Genomic DNA, 20,450 nt, shown 5'->3' with positions numbered 1-20,450 from the left:
AAAAGTATGAATGTTGTATTAAATGCAGTTTGAAAATTTACATAGGTGCTTAGGAAAAGTCAGCCCATTTTTTCAGCCAATCAATTAGCAAATGGGGGTGGTGTGTATGTGTGTGTGTGTGTGTGTGTGTGTGTGTGTGTGTAAAATAATTGAATGTGAGAGTGGCAAGGTACTTACTCTGACAGCAATGAACAGAGCTATTAAAAGTCTGATATCCAAACCAAAGTCAGCCATTTCACTAGTGTTTCCTGAGGAATGTCTAACCGAATTCCAATCCATCCCCAAAGGCCGCAGCCCTGCTGGCATCCGGCAGTTTCATTCCAGCAAATATCTCAATAATGACGTGGGCTGAGACAGGCTAAGTGGCATTGGCATGGAGCAGCACACCAGCTGTGGAGTGAACTGCAGACTCCAGGTCTTACGGAGGCTTAGTAAAAATTACTTAACTCAATTTAGCATTTGCTTTATCTCCTTACTTAAGTACTGGTCCTTCATTTGATAAATAGCGTTGGACTTCAAGTTTTTGTCCGAGGAGACAACCCATCAGAAATTCCTTCCATCCATCCCAGACGTCCAAGCGAAGCGTTGAGCCTGTGGATTGAGAGACTCAGTTTATTGTCCTGTTTGTCATTGTGGTTTGGCAATCCATAAACCTTCTAAAGATAGCTGTCCCCAGACAGAGGCATGAATTAGATGCAAAGCGAAAAGTACCCTTGCAGGGAGTAGACAGGGATGCTATGTCCAGCGTAGGACTGAACTGACTTGGAAAAGCCATTTATTTGGCTTTTGTGCACTTCCATTTTCTCTTCTGCCCAGTGATTGCATATAATGCAGAGATTTTTTGCAGTCATCTTAAAACAGCCCTGTGGATATTGATTCCACAATGATGTATACATCACCTTGTAAACGATAGCTGTTATGTTTTGTTAGCTGAAACTAAAGAAACTGTGGCAGGACAGTGGGCTTGCTTCTTGGGCCTTTGGCTTATGAGTGGGCTGTGGGTGGAATTGGGTGGGCTTCTGTTCTGTCTTTCACCCTGTGGTATGAATGTCCATCGCTGCTGGAGGATTTATCACTTGCTCCGCAAAAGTTTACCCTCTTTCGATCCCGTGACACCACACTCGCCTTGTTCCTCAGGCAGGGTTTTCCAGGAATCTTTCCCCAGCCTCCTAATCTGCTCGCTCTACATGTTTCCCTGGATGAAGCCCCATCTGGCCCTGCCTCACCCTTCTCATCTTGTTCCAGGGCACTCTGACCTTTCACCTGTCCTGGAGGCACACCGTGTCCACTCCCATCTCAGGACCTAAAGACTTACAATTTCTTTTGCTTCAAAGGGCCCTTATCCAGATTTTCACAGGGGAGTGTCCTTCTTAGTTTGCTTTCAACTCAAGCACCATGTGCTCTCAGAGGACCTTCTTGCCATTATAGCTAAAGTGACGTCTGCCACCACTGCCTCCTCCGCTCCATAAGCTTTATCCCATGACCTTATTTTAGCTTCTCCATAGCCCCTATAATCAGTACTTGAAATCATTTTACTTATGTAGAGATTGTTTTTCATGCCCTCAATAAAAAGAAAGGCTCCTTCAGGACTCGCTACACAGCCTGACACTTGGTAAGTGCTCATTAAACACCAGTTGGCTGACTAACAGGCACTCGTAGTGACATGCATAGCTTCACTGTCCGCCATGTGCTACTCACGGCCAAGTCCAAATCTCCAGCCCAGGCCTCTGCTGCAGCTGCAGATTCCCCCTGGTGGGGATCTTGCCACCCAGGGCACTGCGCTACTGTCATATTGTTCTAAGATATCCCATCACCTTTCATCCCCAGCCTGCTCTTCCTCCTGTGTTCTGTGTCTCAGTTTGTTGTGCCACTAGCTTCCTGCTACCTAAGCTAGAAATTGCGAGTGGCTCTTTATCCTTCCCTTTTTCTCATGCCCTACATCTGTACAGTCGCTGAAGCCTGACAATTTATCCCAGAAATGCTTAAGAACTCTGTTTCCTTGCATCCATCTCAACCAGCTCCATCCTATTTCAGGTAATCCAAGGTAATCTCTCACCTAAATCTACTTGGAGAAGCTCCCGACAACCTCTCCCTCCCTCCCTTTATTCAGGTCTCTGCTCAAATGTCATCTCCTTTCCCCATTTCTAGCTATCTAAAATAGCCTTCCCTGCCTTACCACAGCATTCTGTCCCCTTATCCTGTTTGTTTTACTTCATAGTTCTTATTTCTATTTAAATTTTGATATTTTTCGTCCCCCATCTTTCTTCGCGTCGTCCCCCCCCCCCCCCCCCACCTCTGGTTCAAGCCGTTGTTTCTTAGTCTAATTGTGTAGGACACAGCTCCCTGGCCCAAGCTGGTATTATGAGCCTTGCATTCCCCTCAGCTGAGGCACTCGGTCCGCCGCTCACGGCAGCTCACGGCAGCCTGGAGCAGCTCATGCCAACCTCCGGCTGCCCACAGCAGCCCAGCTCCAGGGAAAGCTGTTGTTCACAGTCTTAGCTATAGAGGGCGGGGCTCACTGGCCTATGTGGGAATCGAACTGGCGACCTTGGCGTTAAGAGCACGGTGCTCCAACCACCTGAGCCACTGGAAATTTGATATTTTTCTGTTAACTTTATGATGCTTGCCTACTGCACTGAAATGCAAGCTTCAGGAGTGTAGGAACCTTGCTACTCTTGCTCATAGCTCTATGCCTGCTTTCTCAATGGTGCCTGGCTAATATAGAATGTTTGGTAAATGTTTGTTGAATGAAGTTCTGCCCCACTCCCCAAATCCATTCTGGGCACATGCTGCCCTCCTGACCTGTAGTAGGCCAGCCCGCTGGCACTTCTGTATGCACACCAGGCTATTTCTGGCCTTGGGGCTTCTTCTTTACTGCCCCTTCTGTCTGAATTCTTCTGACTCCTTCCCCACCCCCTCCTACCAATAGCTTATGATGCAACACTAGCATCATCTTTTCCAGGAATCCCTCCCTGACTACACCAGCCTCTCATTTCTCCAAATAGGTTCCAGGACTGCGCAACTGGCTGCCATAACATACTTTGAAACTCTTCGTCATTGAACATACATTTCTGCTCTGCAATTGCCAGTTTGAAAACACTAATAGAGAACTCTTTGAGACCAAGCACCATGTCTTATCCAGTCTGTGGGCTCAGTTTTAGTTATGTTCCTGGGATGCAAGGAGGCCTCAAGAAAATGGATTTATTCTCCTGAGATAATGACCGGAAATGGTGCGCATTAGGAATCAAGGCTCCAGAATCTCTTTCATGCCCTCTATGTCTCTTTGTATGTCTTTCCCCTTTCTCTGCTGACAGGCTGCCCTGCTTACAGTTTCTGTCCTATCACCGCTTTGGCATGCCTGCAACATTGCTTTGCCATGATCCAACATGACATCTTTCATTTCTGCCCCTACGGATAATCAGTTCTGTCTCTCTGCATTTTCCAAATTGAATTTACAAGACCAATAATAATGAAGAATAATAATATATGGAATATGAATGGCTAATATTCATTGAATGCTTATTATATGCTCTGCATTGTTCTAAGTACTTTACGTGAATAAGCTAACTTAAAATTCACAACAGCCCTAAGTGATAGGTTGTATTATTATCTCCATTTGACATCTGAAGACACTGAGGCATTATGGGATTAAGTAACTTGCCCAGGGTTTACATACCCAGTATGTAGTGGAACTAGGCGTTGGCCCTTGGCAGTCTGGCTCCTGTGCCCATGTTCCTGTTCTCTGCGTCGTACTTGTCTCCAAACAAGAATCTAGTTGGCTCAGCTGTGATAGCTGATGTCACTGGACAAGCTATGAGTTCACTGCCTTTGAATCAACATGATGGCCTTGGCAATAGGGGCTGGGGTGCATGTGTGACTTGGCTTATCCATACATATCTCAGGCTCGGACACATAGTAGATTCATAATAAATGCTTGCAGGGAAGGAGGGAGGGAGGGAGACCTCATTAGCATTTTGGAGGCATACAGAGCTTCTAACGTGCTTACTTTTGTTGGCTGGGATGTTGTAACACCAGTAATCTTAGTCACAGAATATTGAAGCTAAAAAGATCCTAAAAGACAGCCCACTCAGTTGCCCCTTTTTATAGACTAGGAAGGTGAAGCCCAAAGATATGGGGGAATTGCCTAAAGTTACGTAGCACGCTGGGAGTAGAATTTGGCCTGGAATTTATGACACTTCCTAGTGCCTAGAAAGCCTCCTCCTTTCAGTTGCCTTTCTCTGTCTTTTCTTTCTGCTTCTGTCTCTTTCCCTTCTTGCCTCCACTCCACAGGTGGACACGCTACACACCCAGGTATATGTTCTCTCTGCTGATTGTTCTCTTTCTGGTTGTTCTACATTATAACCTGTAATCCTGAAATGGGGCTGTTCCTCTGTTACTTTCTACTTTGGTTTTGTATTTCTTGACCTTGGCCTTACGTTCCTATGTGGGTTGATTCCTGTTTGCCGCGCTTGTTTGCTCACAGAGCTTGATCTGCACTGTTGCCTCACCCCGCTCACCTGCCTCCACCCCCGCAAATCTGGCCTCAGCTAAGAGAGGTCATTTTTGCTGGAGAATTATGGTATTCTGTAGAGACCAAGTAGTGGTTCGCAGATTTCTGTAGAAATGCCTTGATAAACATTTTCCAAAATATGGATCATCTTTGACAGAATAGATTTAGTTTCTCTAAAGCTTCTTACTGTACTTAAACTTTCTTATAAAATGTGTGATTCCTATGGGTAGCACTGGAAACAAAGGACTTTAAATACTGTTCTAAGTGCATTTATTTTATCTCCTGACTTAAGTGATTTGCGGTGTTTTTAGTTTACTATGCTGCAGTGTGTTCGGGCTTACCATCAATACACGCCATGAAACATTTACAGTGAAAAGAACCAAGGGCACAATCCTGTAAAGGAAAGGCATTCATTCATTCCCTCATTTGTTTAGGCACACCTTGTTCCAGAAAGGATTAGTGTCAGTTTATGAGCATATATAAAACATAGACCGAACAACAAGCAGACAAACACATAGGTAAGCAGGAGGAAAGTAGGGGCCAGGATAGAGATTTAGGAACTAGAGATGGGCTAAAATAAACATCTATCTCATATAGGTCGATACAAGAAAAGTGTGTGTGTGTGTGTGTGTGTGTGTGTGCGCGCGCACACGCGCGCGCGCGCGCGCGCCTATATGATGTGCCACTAAACTGCAAGTCACAAAATCGCAAATATTAGGGGCTTTTAGCTTTGATCAGTTCTTGATAAGTTAGTCATTAAGTATCCTACCACACCAAAAAAATCTCCTAATCCCTTTATTATTTGTCTTCTTAATCCCTGTGATCTTCCTGTCTCCCTCCACTTCATTAAAAATGTTCTCTCTGAGTTCACCAATGACCTTTAATCCAAATAAAAGACCCTAGTGCTGAGTAGCAGCTGGTATCGAGTGTAGTGAGCAGTACAGTACCCGTGTCAGTCTGGTAGTCACTGAGGGTGTTGCAGTCGTACATCTCCAAGCCCCTTGGGGTCCGGAGACAGAAGACACTCACAGGGAAGCCGCATCTCAGAGCTATCAGTGTTCTCAGCTGAGACACTTTTTTACCAAGAAGGGAAGCGCTCTCCAGTATTGGCATCGTCTCTTGGGTCACTGCGTTGAACACATAGAGAGTGGGCTTATCTTCTTCCTAGGAGGCGAGAAAAGGAGGCGACTCAAATAAGCATCATCTGGAGATTGGGACAGGGACAAACCTTTCGGAGGGTGGCTCTGATTGCCTCTAGCTCCCACACATGGGTGCTCAGGACGAAAGCAAAGGCCAGGTACGTCCCCTGACTTCTGGCCTGAGTCTGGCTCTTCCATCTGAGGACATGAATGAGTTCTCCTGCTTCCAGTAAAGTGAAGGAGACCTGGCAGGGCTTCGAGATCCTTCTTACTTCTTAGTCTCCAGACCCAAACACACAAGAGTGCTGATCATTTATATCAGCACTGCGCTTGGGGTGGGGGTGTTAGTTTTGAAACAACTCCTCCATCACCCTGCACTTTCATTTGGAAATACTATGGATTCTAAACTTTCAATTTTAAAGAATGCTTTCTGTGAGGTTATCTCTGGAGAGTGGAATTGATATCCGGGTGGGAGGGGACTTTTGCTTATCATTGTATGCTCTTACTTGTCTGTATCATTTGATCTTTTTAAAAAATAACCATGTGGACTGTAAAGCTCCCCTGGAATTTACAAAGAATCGAACAACAAAAACTCCACAAAGGACTCCCTGCACAGCAGACAGGCAACACAAAGAGGCCCACTACCGACTGAAATCACCTACAGGTGGGAGATTCGCACAAGTGGAGGGAGGAGGAAAGGGAGAAGCGCGCGGAGACGGAGCCGCGCGGGCGCAGGATGCAGACCCAGCTCAGTGCGCCGAGCTCGCTGCTTCCCGGAACTACCGCAGCTGCGGGAGAGGGAAGAACTCGGACTGCTAGGGCTCCGCCAGAGCTCCACAGGGCTGAGGGAACAGCATATAACACGGCTGAACCCAACGATCACGGCAGAGACCTCGGAGAAAAGACTGAGGGAAGAAGGCTGAAAACGGTGGTTTAAGCCCGCACTGCCGAGCAGAGAACGGAGCCTTAGGCACTGAGACTAGCCGCCCCCTCCCTCCCCTCCCAGAGCTCGCCCCGCCCCCACCTGCCCGGGGCTAGAAACATAACAGTGGCAGTGTCAGATCAAAACAACAGAAAATTTGCTGTTTTGAGAACTGTGGACCGCAGACACAAATTCACAGCCCAACTAGTTCCAGCAAAGGGGAGAGACCAGTGGAAGCAGGACCGGCTGTGGTGGTGGTCGCTGCCATTGCTCTGGGCCACCTCTCACAACTTACCCCGCCCCTGACCCCACCTATCTGGGCGGATCCCTGCAGGAGTAAACAGAACTGCTAAAGCATACGGGCTCTGAATCAGGAGCTGGAAGAGCTTTGGAATATCAAAAGCTCTCCGCATACCCACCGGGACACTGCACCCTGTGACCTAGATGAACTATTAACAGAGGAGAAGCCAGTCTCCCACGGAATCCCCCCATTGTATGAGAAGCAGGAATAGTGCTGAGAAAACAGCACTACCGTGTGGGAGAAGAAAAATAAACTGCAGTTGGAGAAATAATAAGACATTCTACCAACAAGTACTGGAAAACAAAAGAAAGACCTCTTCCTATCAACCTGTTGCAGAAGTCACTTCCTGTAGTCTAGGAAGAGAAATAGTAAACCAGTAATCGCCATGAATAACCAAGGCAACAAGATAGCTCAGAAAGAAAGTGAAAAATCTCCAGAGAAGGCACTTAAAGATACAGAAATATGTGACTTAAATGACAGAGAATTCAAGATTGCAGTTCTGAAAAAACTCAACGAGATACAAGAAAACACAGATAGGCAGTTAAATGAACTCAGAAACTCAATCAAAGAACAGCATGAGCATTTCACGAAAGAGATTGAAATTTTTAAAAAGAACCAAATAGAATTTCTGGAGATTAAGAACTCAATAGAAGAAATTAAGAATGAAATAACCAGCTTAGGTAGTAGAGTTGACCAGATGGAGGAAAGAATCAGTGACATTGAAGATAGAAACCTGGAAATGACACAGATAGAAGAAGAAAGAGACTTGAGACTTAAAAGAAATGAAAGAACTCTACAAGAACTTTCTGACTCCATCAGAAAGAGCAATATAAGAATAATGGGCATACCAGAAGGAGAAGAAAGAGAGAAGGGAACAGAGAATATATTCAAACAAATTGTCGATGAGAACTTCCCAAATTTGTGGACAGAACTGGACCCTCGAATCTAAGAAGCAAATAGAACACCTAGTTACCTCAATCCCAACAGGCCTTCTCCAAGGCACATTGTATTGAAGCTGTCTAAAATCAACAACAAAGAAAGAATCCTCAAGGCAGCCAGGGAAAAGAAGTTGGTAACTTACAAAGGAAAGCCCATTAGATTATCATCAGATTTTTCAGCAGAAACTCTACAAGCCAGGAGGGAGTGGAACCAAATATTCAAACTATTGAAAGAGAGAAATCATGAGCCAAGAATAATATATCCAGCAAAGATATCCTTTAGATATGAAGGAGGAATAAAGACCTTTCCAGACATACAGAAGCTGAGGGAATTTTCTAATACACGACCTGCTCTACAAGAAATACTAAAGGAGGCTATTCGACCACCATCAACAGGGACAATTTGTGGCAACCAAAACTCAAAAAGGGGGAGAGTAAAGGCCTGAACCAGAATATGAGAATGGAGAAAGTAAGCGTGCTGAAGAAAATGAAATACTCTAAATATCAAACTTTCTTTTACATAAACTTAAGGGTAACCACTCAAAATAAATCCAGAACTGAAATATATACTGAAATAAAAGAAGAAACAGAGGGAAACATCATAGAATACCACCACACAGAAATAATAGACAACAACAAAAAGGCAAAGAAACAATGGAGACACAGCCTTACCAGAAAACTAAAGACAGAATGACAGGAAATCCTCACATATCAATAATCACCCTAAATGTAAATGGACTGAACTCACCAATAAAAAGGCACAGAGTAGCAGATTGGATCAAAAAACTAAACCCAACCATATGCTGTCTCCAAGAGACACATCTCAGCTACAAGGACAAGCATAGACTCAAAGTGAAAGGGTGGAAATTGACACCCCAAGCAAATGGTATCCAGAGAAAATCAGGTGTAGCCATAATGATATCAGATGAAACAGACTTCAAGGTGAAAAAGATAACAAGAGACAAAGATGGACATTTCATAATGGTGAAGGGGACTGTACAACAAGAAGACATAACAGTCATCAATATTTATGCCCCCAATCAGGGAGCACCGAAATACACCAAGCAACTACTAACAGAACTAAAGGGAGAAATTGACCAAAACACAATTATACTAGGGGACTTAAATACATCATTGACAGCTATGGATAGATCATCCAAACAGAAAATAAATAACAAAATAGTAGCCCTAAATGACACATTAGATGAAATGGACATAATTGACATTTATAGAGCACTTCATCCTAAAACATCAGACTATACATTCTTTTCTAGTGTACACGGAACATTCTCAAGGATAGACCATATATTGGGACATAAAATCAGTCTCAACAAATTTAAGAAGATTGAAATCATACCATGCATAGTCTCTGATCACAAGGCTTTGAAATTGGATACCAACTGTAAAAAGAAAGCGGGAAAAAACAAAACAAATACATGGAGATTAAACAACATACTTTTAAAGAAGGACTGGGTCAAAGAAGAAATTAGAGGAGAGATCAAAAGATACATAGAAACAAATGACAATGAAAATACATCCTACCAAAATTTTTGGGATGCAGCGTAAGCAGTTTTAAGAGGGAAATTTATCTCATTACAGGCCTATCTCAAGAAACAAGAAAACTCCCAAATAAATAACCTCATGTTACACCTTAAAGAACTAGAAAAAGAAGAACAAGTGAAACCCAAGGTCAGCAGAAGAAAGGAAATAACAAAAATCAGAGCTGAACTAAATGAAATAGAGAACAAAAAGACAATAGAAAAAATTAATGTGACAAAGAGCTGGTTCTTTGAAAAGATTAACAAAATTGACAAACCCTTGGCTAGACTTACTAAGATAAAAAGAGAGAAGACACTGATTAACAAAATCAGAAACGTAAAAGGGGAAGTTATCACGGACACCACAGAAATACAAAGGATCATCCAAGAATACTGTGAAGGACTATATGCCACCAAATTCAACAACCTAGAAGAAATGGACAAGTTCTTAGAAACATATAGCCTTCCAAGGCTGAACCATGAAGAACTGGAAAATCTAAACAGACCGATCACCAGTAACGAAATTGAATCAGTCATCCAAAACCTTCCCAAAAGCAAAAGTCCGGGACCAGATGGCTTCACTAGTGAATTCTACCAAACCTTCAAAGAGGATCTAATACCAATTCTGCACAAACTCTTCCAAAAAATTGAAGAAGAGACAGTACTCCCTAACTCATTTTATGAGGCCAACATTACCCTGATACCAAAACCTGGTAAGGACAGCACAAAAAAAGAAAACTACAGACCAATATCTCTAATGAATACCGATGCAAAAATCCTAAATAAAATTCTAGCAAATCGAATACAACAATGCATTAAAAAGATTATTCATCACGACCAAGTGGGGTTCAACCCCGGGGCACAAGGATGGTTCAACATCTGCAAATCCATCAATGTGATACATCACATAAACAAAATAAAGGACAAAAATCATATGATTATATCAACTGATGCAGAAAAAGCATTTGACAAGATACAACATCCATTTATGACTAAAACACTTAGTAAAATAGGTGTAGAAGGAAAATACCTTAACATAATAAAGGCCATATATGACAAGCCCTCTGCTAATCTCATAATTAATGGAGAAAAACTGAAGCCCTTTGCTCTACGTTCAGGAACACGACAGGGATGTCCCCTTATCACCTCTGCTTTTCAACATAGTGTTGGAAGTCCTTGCCAGAGCAATCAGGCAAGAGAAAGAAATAAAAGGCATCCAAATTGGGAATGAAGAAGTTAAATTATCACTCTTTGCAGATGACATGATGCTATATATAGAAAACCCTAAAGACTCCACCAAAAAGCTATTAGAAACAATCAACGAATACAGTAAAGTTGCCGGCTACAAAATCAACGCACAAAAGTCCATTGCCTTCCTATATACTAACAATGAAATCTCAGAAAAAGAAATACAAAAAACAACTCCTTTTCCAATTGCAGCAAAAAGAATAAAATACCTAGGAATAAACTTAACCAAGGATGTGAAAGACCTATATGCTGAAAACTATAAGACATTTTTGAAAGAAATTGAAGAAGACACAAAGAAATGGAAAGACATTCCGTGCTCATGGATTGGGAGAATCAACATAGTTAAAATGGCCATATTACCCAAAGCAATATACAGATTCAATGCAATCCCCATCAAAATCCCAATGGCATATTTTAAAGAAATAGAACAAAAAATCATCAGATTTGTTTGGAACCACAAAAGACCCCGAATAGCCAAAGCAATCTTAGGAAAAAAGAACAATAATGGAAGTATCACACTTCCTGACTTTGGCTTGTACTACAGGGCTACAATAATCAAAACAGCATGGTATTGGCAGAAAAATAGACACATAGACCAATGGAATAGAATTGAGAACCCAGAAATAAAACCACATAAATATGGACAGATAATTTTTGACAAAGAAGCTAAAAACATACAATGGAGCAAAGACAGCCTCTTCAATAAATGGTGCTGGGAGAATTGGATAGCCACGTGCAAAAGAATGAAACTGGACTGCTATTTGTCACCATGTACCAAAGTTAATTCAAAATGGATCAAAGACTTAAGCATAAGACCTGACACAATAAACTGCATAGAAGAAAACATAGGTACTAAACTTATGGACCTTGGGTTCAAAGAGCATTTTATGAACTTGACTCCAAAGGCAATGGAAGTAAAAGCTAAAATAAACGAATGGGACTATATGAAACTTAAAAGCTTCTGCACAGCAAAAGAAACCATTGACAAAATAAAGAGGCCACCAACTGAATGGGAGAAGATTTTTGCAAACAGTGCCTCCAATAAGGGGCTAGTATCCAGGAACTCATGCAACTCAACAACAAAAATACAAACAACCCAATTGAAAAATGGGCAGAGGACTTGAAGAGACATTTCTCCAAAGAGGACATACAAATGGCAAATAGACATATGAAAAAATGCTCAACATCACTAATCATCAGAGAAATGCAAATCAAAACCACAATGAGATATCACCTCACCCCAGTCAGAATGGCTATCATCAACAAGACAAATAATAACAAATGTTGGAGAGGCTGTGGAGAAAAAGGAACCCTCATACACTGTTGGTGGGAATGCAGACTGGTGCAGCCGTTATGCAAGGCAGTGTGGAGGTTCCTCAAAAAATTACGAATAGAATTGCCATATGACCCAGCAATCCCTCTCCTGGGTATCTACCCAAAAAATCTGAAAACATTTAGAGATAAAGACACGTGTGCTCCAATGTTCATTGCAGCTTTGTTTACGGTGGCCAAGACATGGAAACAACCAAAATGTCCTTCGATAGATGAATGGATAAAGAAGCTGTGGTATATATACACAATGGAATACTATTCGGCGGTAAGAAAAGATGATACAGGAACATTTGTGACAACATGGATGGATCTTGAGAGTGTAATGCTGAGTGAAATAAGTCAGACAGAAAAAGCAGAGAACCATGTGATTTCACTGATATGTGGTATATAAACCAAAAACAACAAAAGAACAAGACAAACAAATGAGAAACAGAAACTCATAGACACAGACAATAGTTTAGTAGTTACCAGAGGGTAAGGGGGGTGGCGGGTGGGAGATGAGGGTAAGGGGGATCAAATATATGGTGATGGAAGGAGAACTGACTCTGGGTGATGAACACACAATGGGATTTATAGATGATGTAATACAGAATTGTACACCTGAAATCTATGTAATTTTACTAACAATTGTCACTCCAATAAATTTAATAATATAAAATTTAAAAAAAAAAAGATGTATAACGGAGAAGATATACAACAAACGGCCCACAAAGCCTAAGATGTGTACTATCTGACCTTTACAGAATAAAAAAATCTGCTGCCCTGAAAAAAAAAAAAAATACCATGTGCATTTACATTTATTATTTTAAAAAGTACTAAATATTAAAGTGTTCTTTGTTCCTTTTATTTTGTAATCTAAATAGGAAAGCAAGCGGAACAGAAATGTCTGAAATAGAGTTAAGAAGGAAAGTTTGGGGAAAGTATTAATCCTTCTATTAACAATAGTTAAATCAAGCCAAACCAAAACGGAAAACACGGCCAACATGGAAAATGGGAACAGGGTGGGGAGGAAAAGATTACTAACATTTTCACTTTTCTAACAAAAAAATGGCTTCACTTCCCCTTTAGTGGATTCAGGTCAGTCACGGCTTTCTTCCATGCCCAGCGTTGGCTTGGTAGATGGGAGCTGCCCCTGAGTGACGGGGTAAGCCCTGCCTCTCCAGAGGGGCCTTGAGCAAAGCTGAGAAGCTGGATCTGGCCCTCAGAGGGGCTCCAGCCAGTCACTGCTCTCCAGTCCTTCCCCTGTACCCCTCCCCCTTTTCTCCCATCAAAATTCTGTCTCTGGTTTCTCCAGGGGCCCCTCCCTGCTTCCGGCTTATTATAATGCATTAAATTCATCCCCCACCTCCCAGATAACACTTTGCCATAATATGGTCAATATGCACATTTCTTTGATAGAGCCTCTAAGGAATAACGTTATGGATGGAAGTGTAGGCTGCAGTGCTTTGATCTAGTGTCCCTTTCAGTGACTCAGCCCCTGGGAGCCGGTTCAGGCTCTCCTCCACTGAGCATAAGCCGTCCCGCAATGAGCATAAGCCGTCCTGCAATGAGCTGCCCACAGAGTCTGAGCGCTTGGAACAGGCTTCCTCAAGGGCTCCCATAAATCCTCTCAGTGAAAACGGAAAGGACTTAGGCTTCCTCCTTTCCCTTTCACCATGCTCATGCTTTCCTACGGCTCCATTAAGGCAAGCATCAACCCATGTCATATCTATGGGCAGGAAGAAATTCCTATGCAAAGACAGAAAAAGAGAAAAATGGTATCTTATGTAATAGCTGTTCCTGATTTATTTTATGATTGCTCTGATTTCCCTTTAGCCCTTGAGAAGGGTACACATTTATGTTTAAAATTAAATGGGTAATTTACAAGGTAGCAAAGGCCCAAGTTTCTCGGCTAACTAGCTAGAGAAATAAGTTTGAAAGGTACTACTTAAAATGTGAGTAAACATATATCTCTCTATATATGTAAAAATAAACATCTGTAACCTAGGTGTACATATAGCTCTGAAACAAGTAATACAAGGGAGAATTTCAGAATACCTGGCAAGCTTTAGATGAAAATCAAAAGTGCAAGGAAGAAAATATTAATGAAGCTAGTTTCTTAAGTCTCAAGAAAATTAGCACCTACAGAGCTTGTTAGATTTTCCCCTTTGTTTTTATGTTAGCACCTGGGAGCTTCCCAGGCCATTCAATTCAAAATGTATCTGGAACATAGTTTTCCTTGCACTTTTTTAACTCTCTCTCTCCCTCTCTCTACATATAGATAGATAGATAGATAGATAGATAGATAGATAGATAGATAGATAGATAGAGATATATGTAGATATCTATATCTATATCTATATCTATATCTATATCTATATCTATATCTATATATATGTATATCTCCACCATTTTATAAACCTTGTGTTTGTGGAAAAACCCATTTTAAGTTCTAGTAAGGCACACCAGTTGGAGACACTTCCTCACGTTGATTATAAGGAGCAGGTTGGTGCTGATTAACAGCAATTTACTCACTCACCTTATCTACATAAGAGAAGGTATCTCTCTCTCTCTCTATATATATATATGATACCCCTCCCTAAATATTCTGAATGAGGGAGCACTGGTAGTTATACCCGAGGAAGTCAGATGCTATTAAGTAAACAATATATACACAAATCACTTGGACACATACAAAATTAGATTTTCCCCTTTACAAACAAACCAAGATACCATGGTAGGTAGTACGTGCAGTGTCTTATTTTTCAATAAAAACAAATACATAGATCTAGTTCATGGGAATAATTCCACTTTCATCTTCAAAAACTAAATGCAATTCATTGTAAATACATACATGTGCATTAAAATAGGAAAAATTAAGGAGAAACAGACAGAAAGAAAGCAGAAGTCAATACAAATTTTGAACACTGCTCTATTTTTTTTCAAGTTCTGCTTTTTTCTATTTCGCTATTTTGGAGTTGCAGCACCAAATAAGCAGAAACTTGCCCCAACCTTCTAGAGTAGACAAAAGAGGAAATAATGTTTGTTTTTGCTGAACTGAATGAATTCAAGCTGAGATGTCTTCATAGACACCGAAACCTCATAAATGTCCCTTGTTATATAATAATCATCCTCATCTATTCAACACATATTGATGAAGAGTCTGCTATGTACCAGGCACTATTCCAGCTACTGGGTGACAACAGAATGAAGGAGGCTAATTCAGCAGCACCTCTGCATGCTGGACCATCACCTAGGCCTTGGCAACACCTCATGCCATGGTTTCCAGGAACTCAGTTACTGTCCAGCATCCACAGCGAGGGGCTGGGCTGACTCCTGTGTTAACTGACATGGAGATGTATGCCGTAGACCATATTTCTTACGGTTCCTACAGCATTTTTTCCCCAAAGAAAGAAAAATTAATGCAGTGTTCTTTCCCCACTGTTCTTACATCACGCCCCCCCACCCCCATTCACTTTTCCAAGTGTGTCTACATTACTATTAAAGGGGAAGGTGTAATATGCAGGGAAATTGAAAAATGTACTGACTATTTTAAACATGTATTTAAGAGTAGATCACCTCTTAATTTAAGCTAATGTCTTTCCCTCTTTTCACACAAGCAAAAAATCCACACACAAATATAAACACAATAAAAAAAACCCAAATAGTTTAGAGTTATTTCATATCTACTTGTAACTTTTTAAAAAGAAAAATTGCTTATTTGCCAAATTTTTAAACTTTGCAAAAGTGTTTGGGTCACATCTTGGTATTTCTAAGTTGTGCTAAAATAAATTAAGAGACTCTAGCGTTCCTAGACTTTCTTTCTTTTTTTTTTTTTTTCCTAGACTTTCTGAAGGTAAAACTAATTGTATGAAGTAACATAGGAAAGATACTACTTAAATTTGTACATATCTAACTATGCAATAAAGTAATAATATGACTTAGATTGCAGCCCTTGGTTACATAAGATAGATCAAACAGCGCAGAGCTGGCATGACTGCATTCTTTGTGGCGTGGGATATTTTCATGAAGTATTTTTGTTGTTGCGAGTCCATTTTGGACTGTTAGCATATATACACAGGAAACAGTATGGATTTTTGGAATAGGACTGTTTTATCGTCTGATGTAAACAGGAGTTAAGTTAGGATAGAACCCATATTTATGACTTTCGCATGTAATTCTCTTCCTTCAGATTCAAGATAGTATTTTATTTCGCAGACCCAGTGATAAAAAATTCTCTAAATGTGATTCTGCTAGTGAAGATGAAGAGTAAGATCAGTAAGATTTCCAGGAACTTGAGAGTTCTTAATCAAACCCTATGTGTTGGTCAGTCCTTACTTAGTTATATCCTGCCTCCCTTGAATAAACCCTTTACCTCTACGCTGTTTTTTTCATTAGCAGTTTAAGCTTCAGGGAAGGGTTAGCAGCTTGCATCACTGTGATGGATGATGCTTATTGGCAGAATGAAATATTTGTATAAGTAAAACTGGGAACATAGGTTGTCTCTGGGGAGAAAAACTGGGAACCAGAGGTAAGAAGGAGACTCCTTACTGTGTATATCCTTTTCTATGATATCTTTTGAATTGAGCACAGTGTGAATGTCCTACCTAGTCAAAAATAAATAAAATTTTTAAATTTTTAAATAAGAAAAATAAAGTCAGTGCTTAGTTAAATAACAGTATCCTATTCATATTGTCAACACACTTCATATTTCTGAATAGCCATGGTTCAATCGAATTTCTCCAGCTATCTCAAATATTAGTAATGAACTTATACCACTGTCTCCAACTAAGCATACCACAGAAATGTCTTGAATATCATTATTGTCACTGGATAATTCCAGAAAATTTTAGAGGGTTATCCTATAGAGTACCAAAACCACAGTCTATAAATATATTTAAGGACTTAAGAAAAAACATTGAAGAAATGACATGGAATTTTGTCTGCTTAAAAAAGTATTACGTTACAATTTTCTGAGTGTCAGAGAGAGAAAGGAAGAAATCAGAGTGTTTTTTATTTCCCTTTTTGATATTAAACATATTTAATAGTATAAAAATGAATAAATGAATAAAAGCTTATAAAATAATAAAGACACATGTATAAATAAGGCCTTTTGGTTTATATAAACAGGATCATACAATGCTTATTTTTTTGTGACTTGTCTTTACTACTAAATAGTAAATATTTTAGAGTATTCCTTTTAAATATGGACTTCCAACTTAGTCAATCAGTAAAACATATTAAAACAAAAAGAGTGAGCTTTGGCTACCATAAAAATTTTTTAATGCTAATGCTAAATATTAAAAAATTAGTGCCTCGTTTAGCAGAGAATACATACTTTACTAAGTTCCTTGCTGCTCATGTTCTCATATGGGGTAAAGAACTAGTATTGAATAATATTTCTGCCCTAGGCAGCAGCTCTTCAAGTTTCGGCCACCTATCTCTTTAAGAAATTGTCAAAAGTTAAAGGTCCTCCACCCAGAAAATCTACAGGTACATAATTTCGCATATATTAAGATTTTAGGGTTTTGTAAAGTTCTTAAAGCCCATCTGTAGACCACAAATTAAGCACCACAGATTAAGGACCCTGTACATGGAAAAGACTATCTCTGTCATTCATACATTTAATTTATGAATGGTTACTCTGGCTGGATTTACATGTAGAATCTGCCCCTTCCTGCTTATTGTTACCGAGAATCGCCTCCCTTTCCTCACCTCACTGCCTCTAATCCACTGTGGACCCATGGAAGTCGCCTAATATTTTCCCACCCACATCAAAATTCCAGATCATCTTCTTGGTGTGGCTCCCACGTTGGTTTGCAGGTTGCTCTGTGATGACTGTTTGGGGCGGGCAACAAATTAGATGGGGGAGGGCAGGGAGACAAGGCATAAATGAGGGGAATGGTATGCTACCTCCACCCATTACTGGCCCTCACAGCACAAACTGTCTGAAAGACCAACTGTACAATTAGAAGGGAGAAGAAGGCAAGAAGAGAAAACCTCTTCTGAAGTTATGAATTTACTCTCGTTGAGTTATACACAACTTCATTGAAAATGAAATAGACATCACACACAAATGTTATTCTGATCATCATACCTTAACAAAGCATCTGAGAGTTGAACCAAAAGATATTCCAACATCAGCAAGACTCCAGCTGTCCTTGAGCGCAGCCCCAGCATACAGCAGCTCCAGATAACGCCTGCCTTGTTTGTCTTCAGAGAGAGGAATGTGGAAATAATCCTGAAACACCAATAGCTCATTATGGAAACAGTACATCTCTACATCACTAGACCAACTATGTCATGTGTTGTGTTTACATTTTTCCACTGAGCATTGTAAAATTGTTTGGGACAGTGGGAAGAAGTATTAGACAAGGATTTTTAACTTGGAGTTTACAGACCTTCCCAAAGTTTATGGATAGAATTCAGATGGGGTAAGACTACATCTTCTTTTTATTAATTCTAAATAAATTTGAAGTTGTCTTTCAATTATGCATGTAGGCAACAAGCTAAAGTAGTAGTAGCTGGCTGTGCCTGTGACTTTGTCTCCAATAGGAATCAGCGCTACTTTCCTAGCACATCACAGTTGCTGCAGATATCTAAAAATATTATACTGATCGGTACTTTGAAATTACAATAGTTATTAGATATACTGCGAGAACTTGTTAACTTGTTAATAAAGAAGCCCACATGTCACTATATAATACATTTGTTTTTTAATGTTTGACAATTGTTTCAGTGTCACTGGTTTTCTGTTGTTTGTATGTATTTTATCTTATGCTTTTAAAGACATTCTGAGGAGTCCAGAGGCTTCACCAGATCGTCAAAGGATCCCTGACACATAAAGGTCAATAGCCTCTGTGTTAGAAGATACAGATTTCAGTGATTGCAGCGATCTGCTAAATATCATGTAACTATGATTCAATAGTTTAGCTCCTTAGCGAGTGGAAAGGACCATTTCCAAGTTAAATACCATTTGATGGTCAGGACCTAAATATTTATCTTAATTTCCACTTTAGAGTGAATATTTGTAAGAAATTTATAAGAAAGTTATTGCACCCAAATTATTTCTTATTCTGGCTCTGTGATCCTCAGTAAGATGGAACCTCTCTGAGCTTCATTTTCCCACGATGCATAATGAGGCTGTAGCCCAGAAATTCTCTAAAATCCTCTCCACCTCCAAAATCCTTTGTTTGTTTGTTTGTTTTTTATTTTTAAATTTTGTTGGGGAACAGTGTGTTTGTCCAGGACCCATCAGCTTCAAGTCAAGTCATTGTTTTCAATCTAGTTGTAGAGGGAGCAGCTCACAGTGGCCCATGTGGGGATCGAACCGGCGGTCTGGGTTTTATGAGCACTACGCTCCAAGCAACTGAGCCAACTGGCCGCCCCCCCCCCTTTGGTTCTTTATAGATGCTTGCTCACCAAACAAGCCATCTAGCACGCTCCACCTATATAGTCTAGAGTTAAGTGTCCTCTTTTTATCCTTTTATGAAAAACTGCAGTAATACTATATGGCCTATGCACAGCCCACAGATTCCATAAAGAGAAGTTAAACTTTATTTTCCTGAGAATATACTGACTCACTTTGCTTTGTTGTCTGATATCTCCTTAGTTACTATCTTCTTATGAAACTATTGTGCAAGTAAACAATGATGTTTTGAAATAGTTTTGGTTCCCTGTTTGCTGAAAATGTATCCAATAGTATCATCTCTATCCCATGTACAGTTCACTGCATAGTTAAAATTAATATACACCTTAGTGGCTCAGGGACAAAGTACATACCTTTATTATCAGTTTGACAGCCTCCACGGTTTCATCTGCTGAAACTTCAAATGGTTCAAAAGAGCCCTCAAAGGCTATGAAAATCCTCATTTTCTCAAAAACAAAACACCACAACTTATTTTCAAATATCCTGTTGGATACCTGGAAAAATTCCAATCCGCAATGAAGGACAAAAATGATTGGCAGAAGCAGCTGTTACTGTCTAGATTCAAAGGTGAGTTGAGAGAATGTGAAGACACAAGTTCCACGGAATCACAGTATCCGGTAACACAGACAGCAGCTCTATTGGAGAAAATATTTCTCTACTGATGGCAGCAGTTAACAGCTACCTTGTTCCTGTATTACGGAAACCGGCAAACTGGACAATGGTTGGGGCAAGTGTGAACAAGAGTCAAACATGCCATACAAAAATGGCACAAGTAAATGACACTTTTGTGATGTGACCACCGTCCATTGATTCTTGACTCTGTATTCACTCCGTACAGCTAATTAAAGGACCCTTCAAAATAGATATTTGATTGGCATGCTTAGCATAGAATGAAGCAAAACATAGTTGCTTTTATTGCATGTGATAATCCTGGAAGTTCTCTGCAAATAACTCTGAGCTGAAGCATTCTGGTTTCCATAACAACTTTGTGTACTTGTTTCCCAGCGGTATTTCTAATCCTGCCACAGGGTGCAGAACAATACTCACTCGCACCAGGGAGATGAATGTGTAGGCAAATTATTCTGTGGCTTTCTCATCTCTGCATAATGGAATC

The 20,450-nt window shown here is 40.4% G+C and overlaps 1 protein-coding gene across 1 annotated transcript in view; it reads right to left on the bottom strand.

The window, feature by feature from the left end:
* The window catches only part of ANKUB1 (ankyrin repeat and ubiquitin domain containing 1), a 31,321-nt gene extending 11,091 nt beyond the window's left edge, over window positions 1-20,230 (bottom strand). Inside the window, exons 1-4 of the mRNA XM_019748837.3 lie at window positions 19,690-20,230; window positions 18,005-18,148; window positions 5,458-5,674; window positions 477-591 (exon numbers count right to left, since the gene is read on the bottom strand). Coding sequence (XP_019604396.2) covers window positions 477-591; window positions 5,458-5,674; window positions 18,005-18,148; window positions 19,690-19,779 — 566 coding nt within the window. The 5' untranslated portion in view covers window positions 19,780-20,230. The remainder of the gene's footprint in view (window positions 1-476; window positions 592-5,457; window positions 5,675-18,004; window positions 18,149-19,689) is intronic.
* Window positions 20,231-20,450: the final 220 nt, after the last annotated feature.

This window comes from Rhinolophus sinicus, chromosome 17, assembly GCF_057876585.1.
Source record: "Rhinolophus sinicus isolate RSI-liver-muscle chromosome 17, RSI-T2T, whole genome shotgun sequence".
NCBI classification, from domain to species: domain Eukaryota; kingdom Metazoa; phylum Chordata; class Mammalia; order Chiroptera; family Rhinolophidae; genus Rhinolophus; species Rhinolophus sinicus.
Note: the sequence above shows the minus strand (reverse complement) of the source record. Positions and strands in the feature narration are given on the sequence as shown.